The sequence below is a fragment of the Glandiceps talaboti genome, chromosome 16 (assembly GCF_964340395.1).
Source record: "Glandiceps talaboti chromosome 16, keGlaTala1.1, whole genome shotgun sequence".
Taxonomy (NCBI): domain Eukaryota; kingdom Metazoa; phylum Hemichordata; class Enteropneusta; family Spengelidae; genus Glandiceps; species Glandiceps talaboti.
The window spans coordinates 9,952,157-9,967,379 of record NC_135564.1 but is presented as its reverse complement, the minus strand read 5'-3'; the positions used below and the strand labels follow the sequence as shown (position 1 = coordinate 9,967,379).

The window sequence follows — 15,223 nt, the reverse complement described above, 5'->3', positions numbered from 1 at the left end:
TGCGATGATATCAGAGGAAACACAAAATCTACATAAAAATTGTCAATCGGGAAAAATCACAAGAAATGGCGTTACACAGCCCTTCTGGTACTTTACTGTTCACCACCAGGGGAATACCTGTTCATGCAATTTCCCTCCAAACACATGCATACAATAAAGTGGCCTCAAACGATCTATTGACTGAAAACAATCGATATATGGCCGTGCTGTGAATCACCCTATTGGCTTTATCCGGAGATTCGCATCTTTGTATACATGGAATTTAGTCGCGCCCTTGTTTAATTAGACAGCGTGCTGACACATTTTTTTTTTTACACATTCTGAGTAAAATAGGTCTGTACAACAGGTAGTCGCTGCCCAAATTTACATGTTAATATACTATTATATACTTGCACAGTGGTTAATAAAGGGTGGCGAATGTCATCAGTCAGCATAGTAACTTGTCTGCCCGCTGGATCATAGACAGTTCTCCACTGTCTATGGATCTATGACTGTACTATACTTGGTTCACAATCCCAAAAGAATTTAGCCGAGTGACAGGCGCTAGACTAAGACCACAGTCGCTCAGAACTCAAACTCATACGTAATAATGTTCTTGAATGTGTATTGACTAATGAATATTCATATATATTGCTAATTGATTGTTCATTTATCATACTCCTGGAAACAACACGTTTATTTAATGTTAATTGGTACCCATGGTAATTACCATTTTCAACATGCTGGTGTTATATATATGGAGAAGTAATATGGTCTGTTGATGTTAGATGGGTCGTGGGAGTATAGGTTGGGATAGCGAGAAATCGTAATATGAGAGGCCTGGCCGAGACAACCATACACAGTGGCGAGAAACAAACCAACACAGTTAATATTGCAGTATAGATCGGTCAATATTAAAAATAATACCAGTGATGTCAATTAGTAAAACAGAAATCACGTTTGACGGTTAAATTATTAGAATTTTTAAAATATATAACTTTTAACCATTCTTGTGACCAGGGGTGTGTTGTGTTTTGTCAATGCATGTGAAATGTCAGCTGTTAATAAAATAGGTCTTTAACATTTTTACTACACACCACACCCGTCTTTAGTTCATTGATTCTTGAAGTAAACAACTCTCGTAGTAAACAACTTTAATTAACCTAGCTTTGTGTCCAACAAAAACAAGTGCCAATCAATTCACATTCCTCTCCCATCTTCAGAGAATAGATACACCATTAATGAGTTCACTGTGGATAAGCAATGCTGTCGATGAGTTCAAGTTTATACGGTTTTTCTATGTTACAGTATCGGTTCCATATCAATAGAAGTAGCACCTTGTAAAATAGATACTTCATCTGTAAGACATTTGTTATTTGCATATAACTTCAATGTTTAAGTCCCCGCAACAATTATTCGGGTAACTACGCCCGTCATTTTCGCAAGATTACTGAATAAAGTTTTAGGGTGAACTAGTCTAGATTGCAATCAAGCTACCTATCTCACTAGGCCAAATAAAAAAAAAAGTTGCTTGGTTCCGGTTATCCGACCCCCACCTATTTTTTCGCGCCGATTCTAAACTTTTTTTACGTATTCGAGAAAAATAATAAAAAATCTACCTATCCCACCTATTTTAAAATTGAATGTAATCGGAACCACACAATTTATTTTTTTACGCCTTATTGTGTAAAGAGGGACCTTGAGATTCGATCCCACGGATTAGATAGCTCAAGATTAGGGGTGAACCCCGGGGATGAACCGATTTCTTTATTCGTGTAAAGAGAGTAAAATGGTGTGGAGGTGGAATTTTACATTATGGTAGAAAACGTTTACTTTGAGGGAAAGTGCGGTAATACTACATCGTAAGAAATCGAAGACCGTTACTAGGCGTGCCCACACCCGTTCAATACCCGTTGAATAAATCTCGTGTTTTACATACCTCACGATGGAAGTATGTACGATGTAAGTCCCTCAATAATATCAACTTGTGAAGAGAAGAGAAAAAATCAAACTTGTCTTTGTGTTTAGTAAGAGAACGGACTTGTTACGTTATGTAAGATACTTCCTGAATATTGATCGTTTTAGTACACTGTCCGTTGTGTAAAGCAGTCGCTTAGTTGATTCCAATTAGAGGCATTCATTGTGTTTTCCTATTCCATGTTGAGGTGTCAGTCCTTAGTTTTTGTATTTTCTCTTTTTCTCCATCGGCGGAGAAAATAGCACACACTTTGTTCGTGGGTACCTCTTGCATAACACAGAATATCGTGAGAAGTAACCAATATTTCATTGAGATATTTGTTTCCTTCTCGACCTACAAGTTACGTGATCTTGCACGGATTTAATCTTTACTCAGGGCTGCGTCGTACATTAACTGCTTTGTATACCTCTTAGAAGTACCTATCGTGTGTCTGCACTTTTATATAGGAAATCCTACATTAAGGGTTGTTGTATATATTTGAATGCACTTGAAAACACTAGATATTTAGAACCAACAGTTGGTTTTGTCTCCACTGATCAATTTCTGTAGTCTTAATATGGGTGCGTCCATAGCCCTAAGAAAGGTGTCCATTTGATCTGCTGCGTTCTCAATATTCCCTTCAGTGGCGACCTACTCACGTCATGGACAACAACCAATAAAAAGGCGTCGAACCCTTTGCAACTAAGCAAGACGGAAGATTAACCCCCGGGCCTTGGAGTTGGAACTTTTAACTTGCTTAAATCCTTCTTTTGTGGAAACTTGTCTTCTTCGGGGATCTTTGTACTTAAACAAAACTGCCTTCGGCATTACTCGCACTTAAGTTGCGAAACCCCACAGACACAGTGACGTGAAAAGGTTATATGTAAAATAAAATCGTTGAATATGGAATTACAAGTACTCAGTTCCGATTTATCACTCGTCTCCGCTTTTGTTGACCTTTCATCAACCCCTCCATTGTTTTTTCTCACTGTTGTGCTTAACTTCTAAGACGTTTTAAATGAGATACCTTCTTCAAGTTACTGTTTGCATTACATTACTGTTATTTTTAAAACTTGCATACACGCCCTATGAAATAGCACAGATTGCCAACGAAACGCCTTAAAAATATTTTGATAACAAAACGATATTCCCAATGTGCTCTGCAAATGCAGACGCCTTCCGTACATAAAGTTGCGCAATTCTCTGGTACACATCTGTAGGCCTTTGATTCGTGCATGTTACATGAACATGTCCCAACCTCGAAACCCCAATATACGTTCATTATAATGTGAGCGAGCACAATGAGAGTAGTTGAGTAATAATCTGCCTGTTCAGGTTACATGTTTCATTATACACCACACCGTTAACTTTACTTGTTATTGTTTTGATGGAAGTCGCTATAGAAAAATAAAGTCTTAACTTGGTAACGCTAGAACCAACCACAGACAAGTTGTTAGTTGTCTGTGAAGCAACACAAATTGCATTCCGACACTTTGAAGTGGAACTTTTGTGAATTGTTAGCTTTAGGACACGAGATAATATTACAGGAAAGGAACCAGGTGATGCGGTTGGATGAACAAGTATCATATCTCTTAAGGTTATAGACCACGATAAAGCTAGAAAAAATTACAAAATTAACTTTTTGGGGGGAAATGACTACCAACCATTTGAGCTATCATTGTATGCAACCCAAATAAATGTAGCACTTCTCAATCTTGAGATATGGGAAGGAATAAAAAACCAAAACAAATGCACATGGCTTTACAACCATTTGCACACTTTATTATAATATAACGGAAAGTGTCAAGTACTAAGCAGCTCATTAGCATACATTTGACGAAATGTGTCAAGTACTTGGCTACTCATTTACATAAACTTGCTGATACAGTACGGTCTCAGACCAGTAAACATGGTAAAAGAATTGCTATGGTCATGGGGTCTGGGGTACAGTGTACCACAAGTATGAATAACAAGAGGACGTCCTTCCAGTGTCAAAAAAGAGTTGCCCAATAAGAGAGGCTGGTTTATTGACTGGAACATCGCTATTGAATCAAATAGAGATACTATGTGTAACAGTAGCACGTATTACATAGTTTATTCTGTAACGTGTTACGACAGTGCTAACAATACCAGAGGGCAAACAGAAGTAAACAATCTTCTGTAGTTTCGAATTGGTCAATTGGAATTTCACATAGCTATAACTATAAAAACTAACAACTTTACATGCTGTAAAGAATAAAAACAGAACTACTCTCACGGGCTACTATTTCTATATTTATCATTTTTTGCCGACAATATTTCATCCCCTTGTCTAAAATATATTAAAATCACTTCTAAAATCACAACTTCACATGGGTCAAGATATAACAGGGAACAATGTCATATAGATATAGTTATGCGTGAACAATTTCACTTAAACATAGGTATGAAAATGAACAGCTTCATGTGAATGTAGTTATGCAAATGATCGACTTCATATGGCTATAGCTATGAAAATGAACGACTTCACATAAGTTATGAAATAAACAACTTTATATGGCTATAGGTGTGGAAATGAACAACTTCGTAAGGCTATAGTTATGTAAATGAACAACTTCGTATGTCTATTGTTATGTAAATGAACAACTTCACATAACTATAGTTATGTAAATTATCAACTTCATATGGCTATATGTATGGGAATGAACAACGTCATATGGCTATGGCTATGAAAATGGACGACTTCACGTTACAAAAAAAAACGAACAACTTCACAGTCATGTACTTTTACATACTTTTACGCATCAGAAGCTTTGTTAAGTAGCTTTTCATTTCAGAGGGGATAATTTCTAAGGTGTACAATTTATGGTATTGTGACATTCGCACAATCACTTCAGATCTTCAAAATCTGTATGTCATTGACCCACCGTGACTTTCTCCTCCTAATGCTAAATTACATAACTGGGTGTGCAAAAAAGAGATCGCATTAGTGCAAAAAAAAGAGAGATCGCATTAGTGCAAAATGGTCGTCTGTTGTTTTAATGTATCCTTGAAACGTTCGGCAAACCAACTTTAACAAAGAATACGCTGCCTTTGCAATATATAATAAATGTACTAGTTCGTTGCACTACTGTAGAACTTGTTTGAGATACGAAGGTGTCGTACACCTGCGTCAACCGATTGGTTTCGTTATTCTAATCATAGACCCTCCACGTGGGTGGAGGGTCTATGTTCTAATGAAGGGGTTGGAATGTTCACCCCCCCCCCCCCCACTTTCGGATTCAAGTCACTGAGTGGTTTGTTTTACCATCTCCTTAATACATCCATGGGTTTTACGAATGTTTATCACTAGTATATATTGCGAAGAAAAAAACGCATAACCTAGCCTTTGTAGTCTAAACCCACACGGAGTAAGACACAAACTGTAAAATGCTATGAACGAGGCACTGATACATTCAGTAACATGTAGAAAGTCGGTCTGAAAATTAAAGGAAAACATGAGTTTGTTTTCATTGAAGTCATATTAAACTTTCTGATATCAAACTCAATCATTTGAGACAGGTTTTCGGTTAATTTCGGGATTATTTACGATTGACTTACGGTTCTAATTTCTTCAAATTACTTGAACAATTTAAATTGTTGAGTTTATTTGTCAGACAATCAGGTGATTTGTGTATCAGGCCGGACTCAAACAAAACAATTCAAGAGTGTTCCCATTACACAAGAGAGCACTGTGATTTTGGGCAACCTGTTAATACTCGTACACATGCATGTCGTTCTCAAACGATCGAAAGTGTTGACAGTGTGAGTCACCGCCCCTGCAATTTTCCTCGCCCTTCGAATTCGGGCATACTCATTGAAAGGGGATATCTATGGAACGAAAAGTTCTATCTTGTCGAGTAACTACAAATGGAACCCGAACAAATACAAAGGGGAATTGGGTATTTTCGCTTCACGCCTTCCTGCACCTGAATCGCCTTATCATTTGTAATCCCGTTGGTATCCCCTTATATAGCTTGTCCTGTCTTTGTCTGTGCCCTTGTTTATTACGCACAGGTATAGTACTCGGCTTAACATTCTAAAGACGTTGGGGTCCATTACGGCGAACTGTACAGTGGCATTCGATGCTGTTTGAGAACACACCCATGGATTAATTAACGCAAAGAATATGCTTTCACATCACCGTTTTAATAAATGACGACATTGCGTAAGACGTGACAAGAATGTACAGTTTAAACGAAACTTTTCAAAACGTAACCAACTTCCCTTCGTCTTTCTCACATGTTATTTGTACTTACCTGATGGATTTCTTGGCCAAACACCGAAACCGTAAAGGGTGGAACAAAACCAAACTACGTCGGATATTTCACACGTCGCAAGTGTGAATGATTCCATTTTGCTGTCATGGCAACCCTGATAACATGCGATAATCCCCAGGATGTATAAAAAAAACTTCATGTCTTATCCAGGGCCAAAAACAACAAAACAAGAGAAAAAAGTAATAGAAAGTTAAACGACCACGCCTGGTCTTTTCATAGAATAGCGTAATAATTTCACGGCAATCTTTTTGTATCGGCTGGTTCGCTATACCAGAAGTTAATTGATAGCTTTGAACTGAGTATGGAGAGCATTGCCCCCCCCCCCCCCGCAATAAAGTACAAAACGAAAATACAGACTTTTAAGATATATCTACCGAACCGAACAGAGCTATTAGGCCTAATAAAAAAATCGTGTGGTTCCGATTACATTCAATTTTAGAATAGGTGGGGTAGGTAGATTTCCTATTTTATTTTATTGTGTTTTTTTTCCGGTGTGTGTGTCTAGGTCAGGTAGTTACATATTTTCCTTATGTTCTCTGTGTTATTGGTTTCTTCCCATCAGATGTACAGCCATTACAGATATGAAGAACATTTTTTTTTAATTGTCTTTTTAAGTTGATGTCAGTTTCTGTATCCACTAGTTCTGGCGAGACTTCACAATACTCACGATTTTATTATTTGTTTCTCGAACATGTAAAAAAAAAAGGTTTAGGATTGGCAGTGTAAAACTAGGTGGGGTCGGGTAACCGGAACCCAAACAACTTTTTTTCTGAATATTTCCGCTCAAACTTCAACATCTAAATGTCAAATCGTTACCCTATACGGATACACACTAAGGCAATTTCTCGAAGTCTCGAATGGGAATTCGAAATCAAAATAACTTAGGAGTAAAAAATTCACCGTATTTATAATAATCATATAATAAGGACGTGGTATCATTTTTGCGCTCCTACTTGTTTGTTTGTTTGTTTGTTTGTTTGTTTGTTTGTTTGTTTGTTTGTTTGTTTGTTTGTTGGTTGGTTGGTTGGTTGGTTGGTTGGTTGGCTTGTTAGCAAGATATTTAAAAAAAAGATATATGCATTTAAACTTAATATTGTGAAAAGACTACCTATGACGTGACATGTAGTTACCATGACAGCCCAAATAAGTGAAATTGATAAATTAGACATTTTTGTCATGTGTCAAAGAGCGTATAGATTGCCTTTATCTAATGAATCTCTGTGAGTGATGCATTCAGTGATCATGACATCCCCAGAAAAGGCTTGCATGGTTACAATGACAATCAAAATATCACTTCTGCCAGAGGTTATGCTTTCACAGAACCCAACGGTGAACTGTGTAAATGTTACTGATGTGTATGGCTATTTTATTTGAAGTTATGAACTGCTAACCCTTAGTGGGAGTCCTCTGTTGCCAAGACAAAGTGACATTACATGTACAAGGAATATTGTTTAAACGTTCATGCGTTCTTTGAATACTTTCAGGTAGCCAAGTTTCAATAAACGTTATGGTACGAATCTGACACGGTATGCATTTGCTGAAGAGTTGCACGTGTACATGGCATACTTTTAAAAACTTTTGTGAGGGCAATTTGTAATTGTTTGATCATCCCAAATGTACAACTACGCACCCTGTCCTGTGATTCGATGACGCAATATTATATCTCAAGGCAATTGTACATTGTACTTGACAGTCTTGGAAGTGGTGGACACTCACTCTGTTCACTGATCACGCCTTTGTTGACCCATTCCTCTCTATGTAAATCATGACACCATTCACCACTTGAGAAAATGTTTATTTTGTTCAAGTGATCCGATGAATTGCACAAAAACTTGTAATTCCGATGTGAACAAACGAGAGCAGCTTTAAAACCTACTAACAGATTCAGGAATACAGATATCGGTGAAAGTTGAATGACCGCTTGTTGAATTAACCTAATAAAAAGGATATTAGTGAAATAATATGTGGAATACATTGTTCATTTTGACTGATATGATTTGATTTGAAGAAAAAAAACCCCGCCACTATTTAACACTGCCGCGACACCACCACCACCACCACTACCACCACCACAATCAACACCACCACCACCAACAACAACAACAACAACGACGACGACGACGACGACGACAACAACAACAACGACAGCAACAACAAACACAGAATAACAACAACAAAAACAACAACAAATTACAATTTACTATAATTTATGCTAAGTGAGCAACTATCAGTAAAATGGTTTTAAGTATAAACTGTTCAGGGCTATCATTCATTAGAGTGACATACCAATACACAATGATTTGATTTCAAACAATTTTTCTAGGAAGTCATTGTATTGAAATCCTTGATTCTAACGTCAAATTTAAGTATCGTAATAAAATGATTACGTCATGAACAAGCAGGGCTGATTTGACTTTTCCCATTATAGCTATTTCACACAATTTTGAATCTTACAGCCGTCATCGATATCCAAATAACATTAAACGTACCATATGAAATATTACTGAAAATTTATATATATATATCTGACCACTGGTACATCTCTCCTAATGCTAACTATTTAATGTAGCTTCTGACATTTTTGATATCCAGTTCCTACTTTTGGGATTGACATTTTCTTTGCATACTTTCTTTTCTCTCCTATCCTATCCACTGACTACTTCGGTTTTTAATAGTCATTTTCACCCCATTACATCTGTATTTTTTCATCACTATAAGAATGATTCCTCTCACAGTATCACCTGTATATCTTGAACAATAAAATGTTGTGCCATCAGTCACATTTAGCCATGGTAATGATTTTCTAATAATAGACTTGCGATGTATGATTTTAATCAGGCGACAATTCCAATGTCAAGTAAACACATAGTGCAGATAGAGGGCAACTTAAGCATGATAGACTGGTACCCCTCTCATTTAGTAGCGAGAATCATTCAAACAGACAGCCTTTGTAATGTATCCAATTGACGATATTTTAGTAAGATAACTTGATTTATTAGGCCTAAAAATTTATTGATTTCAAGTGCTTTAAAAACTTAGAGTTGACACCAGAAACTACAGATGGTGTTTAAATAGACTTAGGACCTTCGCTGTACCCAATTTCACTATGCGTGTTGAAATGACAGGGGTAAGTTCAACACAGCGAAGGTTGCAAACTATAATGAAACAGCCCCACTCAGTTTATGTTGTATTGTGTGAAAGAATAAATCCGAGATTAAACGAGATCAGATTTGTATCCTGAAAGTTTGCTCACTGCCTCAATACATAATGGCACTGTCAGGCAAAATATACACAACAGAGATAATAATGTCGTCGTCGATAATCCGACTGTTGGACCACAAGCAGTAAGGTCAAGTTTTGAACATTTTCCCAAAATGCTGTATGTCCTATTGAAAAAAAAAGATTAGCTGTCTATCTCATAGGTGAAACGAAAAGGTGACACAAAGAACATTTTAAGCCAGAGAGGAATTTTACATGATATGTTTATAAATGAAACTCTTACTGCTTTGTCCAGAGGGGTCTTAAGCTTAGTTAATTTTGTTCACGACAACACACAAAATAAACCAATAATAATAATAATAACAGCAGCATCATCAACAACATATACAAACCTGACAAATATGAACGACAGAGTAAATACATATAAATACCAATATTTCTCTATGCAAGAATTACAATATGTTGGGAAATCGTTACTATTGAGATACCCCTATGTATGTGCATATCATGCATCGTTCATGTTTGTCAGTAGATATGTGTTGTTGTTGTTGTTGTTGTTGTTGTTGTTGTTGTTATTGTTGTTGTTTTCTGTTGTTGTTGTTGTTGTTGTTGTTAATTTGTTTGTTTGTTTACTTGTTTAGTTTCGTAAGCATAACCAACAAAGCCCGCGCCCCTTTTCGTATCAGCAATCCCAAATACTAGGCCACATTTAAGCGTCATGTCCAAATCACGCGAGTGAGTCAAGTGTATGCTCTGTGTGTTCCAATTACTGTCTGCACACACACCTATATTGACTCAACTGATCACTTTCACATTCTATAACGTCCTACACTAATCTAATGGTATGCCAACTTTTTGTTCTAGTGGTAATACACTCATCAATGATGAATAGAGAACTGGTTCCACCCATGTATAAGTTTGGGATAAGATTACACTAAATTCTTTGCAGTCCATTTACAGTTGACATAATAACATTGCGGCATGACGAGACCTCTTTTCGCACTTAGTACTGGTATTCCTCAAAATTGTGTCAATATACATATAACGGTCAGCCTTATGAAAGATCCACTCGACTAAAACGGTTTATGTGCCGTGTTGTACTGTGTCAATAATTGATTGAATAGGATTCAAATGTTGAACTTCACTTTACAAATGGCTTAGCGCAGCCATGCTGCGAGCTAGCGGACATGTGACTTGGGGCGTTTGCATATTACTATATTTCCCACTTTATCAAGAACACATGTAGGCTTACTTTGACGAAACGTGTAGCAAATAGATGAACATCGACTCGCACTTGAAAAAGGAATACGTTCTCAATCTACCTAGCAGACTTAAAACTTAGCGATGTCATCTACTAAATCGGAAGTTAGATACCTAACCAGTAAAAAGCATATTCATATGAAACTGACTCAAAAATAGGTTGACGGAAGGAGTAATAAAAATGTGTGAGAATATTGAAATGGCATACGAGAGAGAGAGAGAGAGAGAGAGAGAGAGAGAGAGAGAGAGAGAGAGAGAGAGAGAGAGAGGGGGGGGAGGGAGAGGGAGAGAGAGAGAGAGGGGGGGCATTGGAACAAAATATGAAAGAGTGACAGAGTATGTTAGATGTAAGGGTTATACCAATCACTTTATCGTTGCTAGCCATTGTAATGTTTTACCTCGTGATGTACAAACGATTTCTTACTGCTATCGCCTAATAGACACGGTCCAGTTGTAATAGTTAAAGTGGCCATATGGATAAGAATTAGGTATTTATTTTGGATTTTTATTTGATAAAAGAGCTTCACTATGTTTTTCTACTTGAAAAAATAATGTGAAATAACATATACCAAGTCCATGTTCACATCTCAATAAACAGCAAAACACTAAACAATGTGTAAAATGTTTGTTATTGTACGTACAATGTATTGAGTTATGAACATGGACTTGGTATATGTTCTTTCGCTTTATTTTTTCAAATAGAAAAACACAGTGAAGCTGTTTTATCAAATAAAAATCCAAAATAAATACCAAATTCTCATCCATATGGCCACTTTAATAAGTAGAAATAATAGTAAACTCCAAAAGAAACACTTTATAATTTTCAAATGATAATCATATTTATATAGTACTTTGAAACTAAATAATATCAAATGTGTTTCTTTTTCAGCCGACAAATGTGTCAGACTGGATTCATCAATGTGCGATTATAACCCAGGAGTAAATTTTTTGACTGAACTCAAGCCATCAAAAATATCATTTACAAAATACAAGGATAGTGCCAAATATAGGACGTTAATTACAAGAGGGGACTCATCAAAGCAAGCCACTTCTGATATATATGACATTTTAAATATTAGATACCTGTCCATAGTGTCTGTGTTCTTGGGAAGAAGTGATCATTGGAGGTGGAATTCTATAAGCAAGATAATGTACATATTTTATGGATGTTTAATGTCCAATCCAAACGTCCACGTAACAGCCGTATTACCACCGAGTGAGGAATTCGATACAGCGACAGAAGAAATGCTTGATGAGGATCCAGAAGATACAACTGACGAAATTGTATATACGACAACACAGTACACAACAACAGCTGATATCGAAACCACAACAGATTTTACAGACAACTTTACCACAGAACAAACTTCATCTGAGGAAGTGACTTCAAAACAAACTACAATAAATTACGATAATTATTCATCTACTTTGCAAACGACAGAAAAGGAGGATGGCAGTGTATCAACTATATCACAGGATATTACTACGCGCGAAAGAAGCACAACGGGTAACATAACTATACAGTCTACTACGGATATGATAACACGTGTAATTGAAACACAGACAATGAAACAAACAACTTCTCAAGAGCTTTACAAGACAGCTTCAAGTACTATTTTTCCGACTACAGACCTTAATACATATAATACAAAAACTACCACAGACATGACAACTCCAGTGACCAAAATAGAAACCATTGAAACTACAAAAAGCTTAAGCACAAACACTGATGAAATTATCAGTACGTTAGCAACTACAGAGAGAGTGACAGCAACAGATATATCTACAAGTCAAACAAGTGCCAGAGTAACCACGGAAAAATCCTTGAATACAACACTTGGTACAGTAACTCAGACTGATGCAGTAAGAACAACATCGTCAACTGATACTGTCACACCTACTGACTTTACCTCAAGTGAGATAACAACTCGTGTCACAACAGAAGATCAAGATGATACCACAATTGGCACTGGCAAACAGACCGATGCAGTTGTAACAACATCAGCGACAAATACCCTTACAGCTACATATCCATCTACACTTGATGTCACAAGCACAGACCAAGTCACAACAGTGGAATCAATCCAAACTACAGCTGGCACAACCATTCAAACCGATGAAAAGGTCACCACATCAGTTACAAATACAGTAACACCTACAGAGTTATCTACAAGTGATATCACAACCAAAGTAACGACAGAGGAACCTTTCAAAAGTACAATTGGTACAGTCACACAAACTGACGAAATATTCACTACATCAGCAACAACTGAGAGAGTGACAGCAACAGATATATCTACAAGTCAAACAAGTGCCAGAGTAACCACGGAAAAATCCTTGGATACAACACTTGGTACAGTAACTCAGACTGATGCAGTAAGAACAACATCGTCAACTGATACTGTCACACCTACTGACTTTACCTCAAATGAGATAACAACTCGTGTCACAACAGAAGAACAGGTTGATACCACACTTGGCACCGGCACACAGACTGATGCAGTTGTAACAACATCAACGACAAATACCCTTACAGCTACATATCCATCTACACTTGATGTCACAAGCACAGACCAAGTCACAACAGTGGAATCAATCCAAACTACAGCTGGCACAACCATTCAAACCGATGAAAAGGTCACCACATCAGTTACAAATACAGTAACACCTACAGAGTTATCTACAAGTGATATCACAACCAAAGTAACGACAGCGGAACCTTTGAAAAGTACAATTGGTACAGTCACACAAACTGACGAAATAATCACTACATCAGCAACAACTGAGAGAGTGACAGCAACAGATATATCTACAAGTCAAACAAGTGCCAGAGTAACCACGGAAAAATCCTTGGATACAACACTTGGTACAGTAACTCAGACTGATGCAGTAAGAACAACATCGTCAACTGATACTGTCACACCTACTGACCTTACCTCAAGTGAGATAACAACTCGTGTCACAACAGAAGAACAAGTTGATACCACACTTGGCACCGGCACACAGACTGATGCAGTTGTAACAACATCAGCGACAAATACCCTTACAGCTACATATCCATCTACACTTGATGTCACAAGCACAGACCAAGTCACAACAGTGGAATCAATCCAAACTACAGCTGGCACAACCATTCAAACCGATGAAAAGGTCACCACATCAGTTACAAATACAGTAACACCTACAGAGTTATCTACAAGTGATATCACAACCAAAGTAACGACAGAGGAACCTTTCAAAAGTACAATTGGTACAGTCACACAAACTGACGAAATATTCACTACATCAGCAACAACTGAGAGAGTGACAGCAACAGATATATCTACAAGTCAAACAAGTGCCAGAGTAACCACGGAAAAATCCTTGGATACAACACTTGGTACAGTAACACAGACTGATGCAGTAAGAACAACATCGTCAACTGATACTGTCACACCTACTGACTTTACCTCAAGTGAGATAACAACTCGTGTCACAACAGAAGAACAAGTTGATACCACACTTGGCACTGGCACACAGACTGATGCAGTTGTAACAACATCAGCGACAAATACCCTTACAGCTACATATCCATCTACACTTGATGTCACAAGCACAGACCAAGTCACAACAGTGGAATCAATCCAAACTACAGCTGGCACAACCATTCAAACCGATGAAAAGGTCACCACATCAGTTACAAATACAGTAACACCTACAGAGTTATCTACAAGTGATATCACAACCAAAGTAACGACAGAGGAACCTTTGAAAAGTACAATTGGTACAGTCACACAAACTGACGAAATAATCACTACATCAGCAACAACTGAGAGAGTGACAGCAACAGATATATCTACAAGTCAAACAAGTGCCAGAGTAACCACGGAAAAATCCTTGGATACAACACTTGGTACAGTAACTCAGACTGATGCAGTAAGAACAACATCGTCAACTGATACTGTCACACCTACTGACTTTACCTCAAGTGAGATAACAACTCGTGTCACAACAGAAGAACAAGTTGATACCACACTTGACACTGGCACACAGACTGATGCAGTTGTAACAACATCAGCGACAAATACCCTTACAGCTACATATCCATCTACACTTGATGTCACAAGCACAGACCAAGTCACAACAGTGGAATCAATCCAAACTACAGCTGGCACATCAATTCAAACCGATGAAAAGGTCACCACATCAGTTACAAATACAGTAACACCTACAGAGTTATCTACAAGTGATATCACAACTAAAGTAACGACAGAGGAACCTTTTAAAAGTACAGTTGGTACAGTCACACAAACTGACGAAATAATCACTACATCAGCAACAACTGAGAGAGTGACAGCAACAGATATATCTACAAGTCAAACAAGTGCCAGAGTAACCACGGAAAAATCCTTGGATACAACACTTGGTACAGTAACACAGACTGATGCAGTAAGAACAACATCGTCAACTGATACTGTCACACCTACTGACTTTACCTCAAGTGAGATAACAACTCGTGTCACAACAGAAG

The 15,223-nt window shown here is 37.4% G+C and overlaps 1 protein-coding gene across 1 annotated transcript in view; it reads left to right on the top strand.

The window, feature by feature from the left end:
- Window positions 1-11,886: 11,886 nt before the first annotated feature.
- LOC144447778 (uncharacterized) overlaps window positions 11,887-15,223 on the top strand; it is a 77,948-nt gene continuing 74,611 nt past the window's right edge. Inside the window, exon 1 of the mRNA XM_078137860.1 lies at window positions 11,887-12,454. Coding sequence (XP_077993986.1) covers window positions 11,887-12,454 — 568 coding nt within the window. The remainder of the gene's footprint in view (window positions 12,455-15,223) is intronic.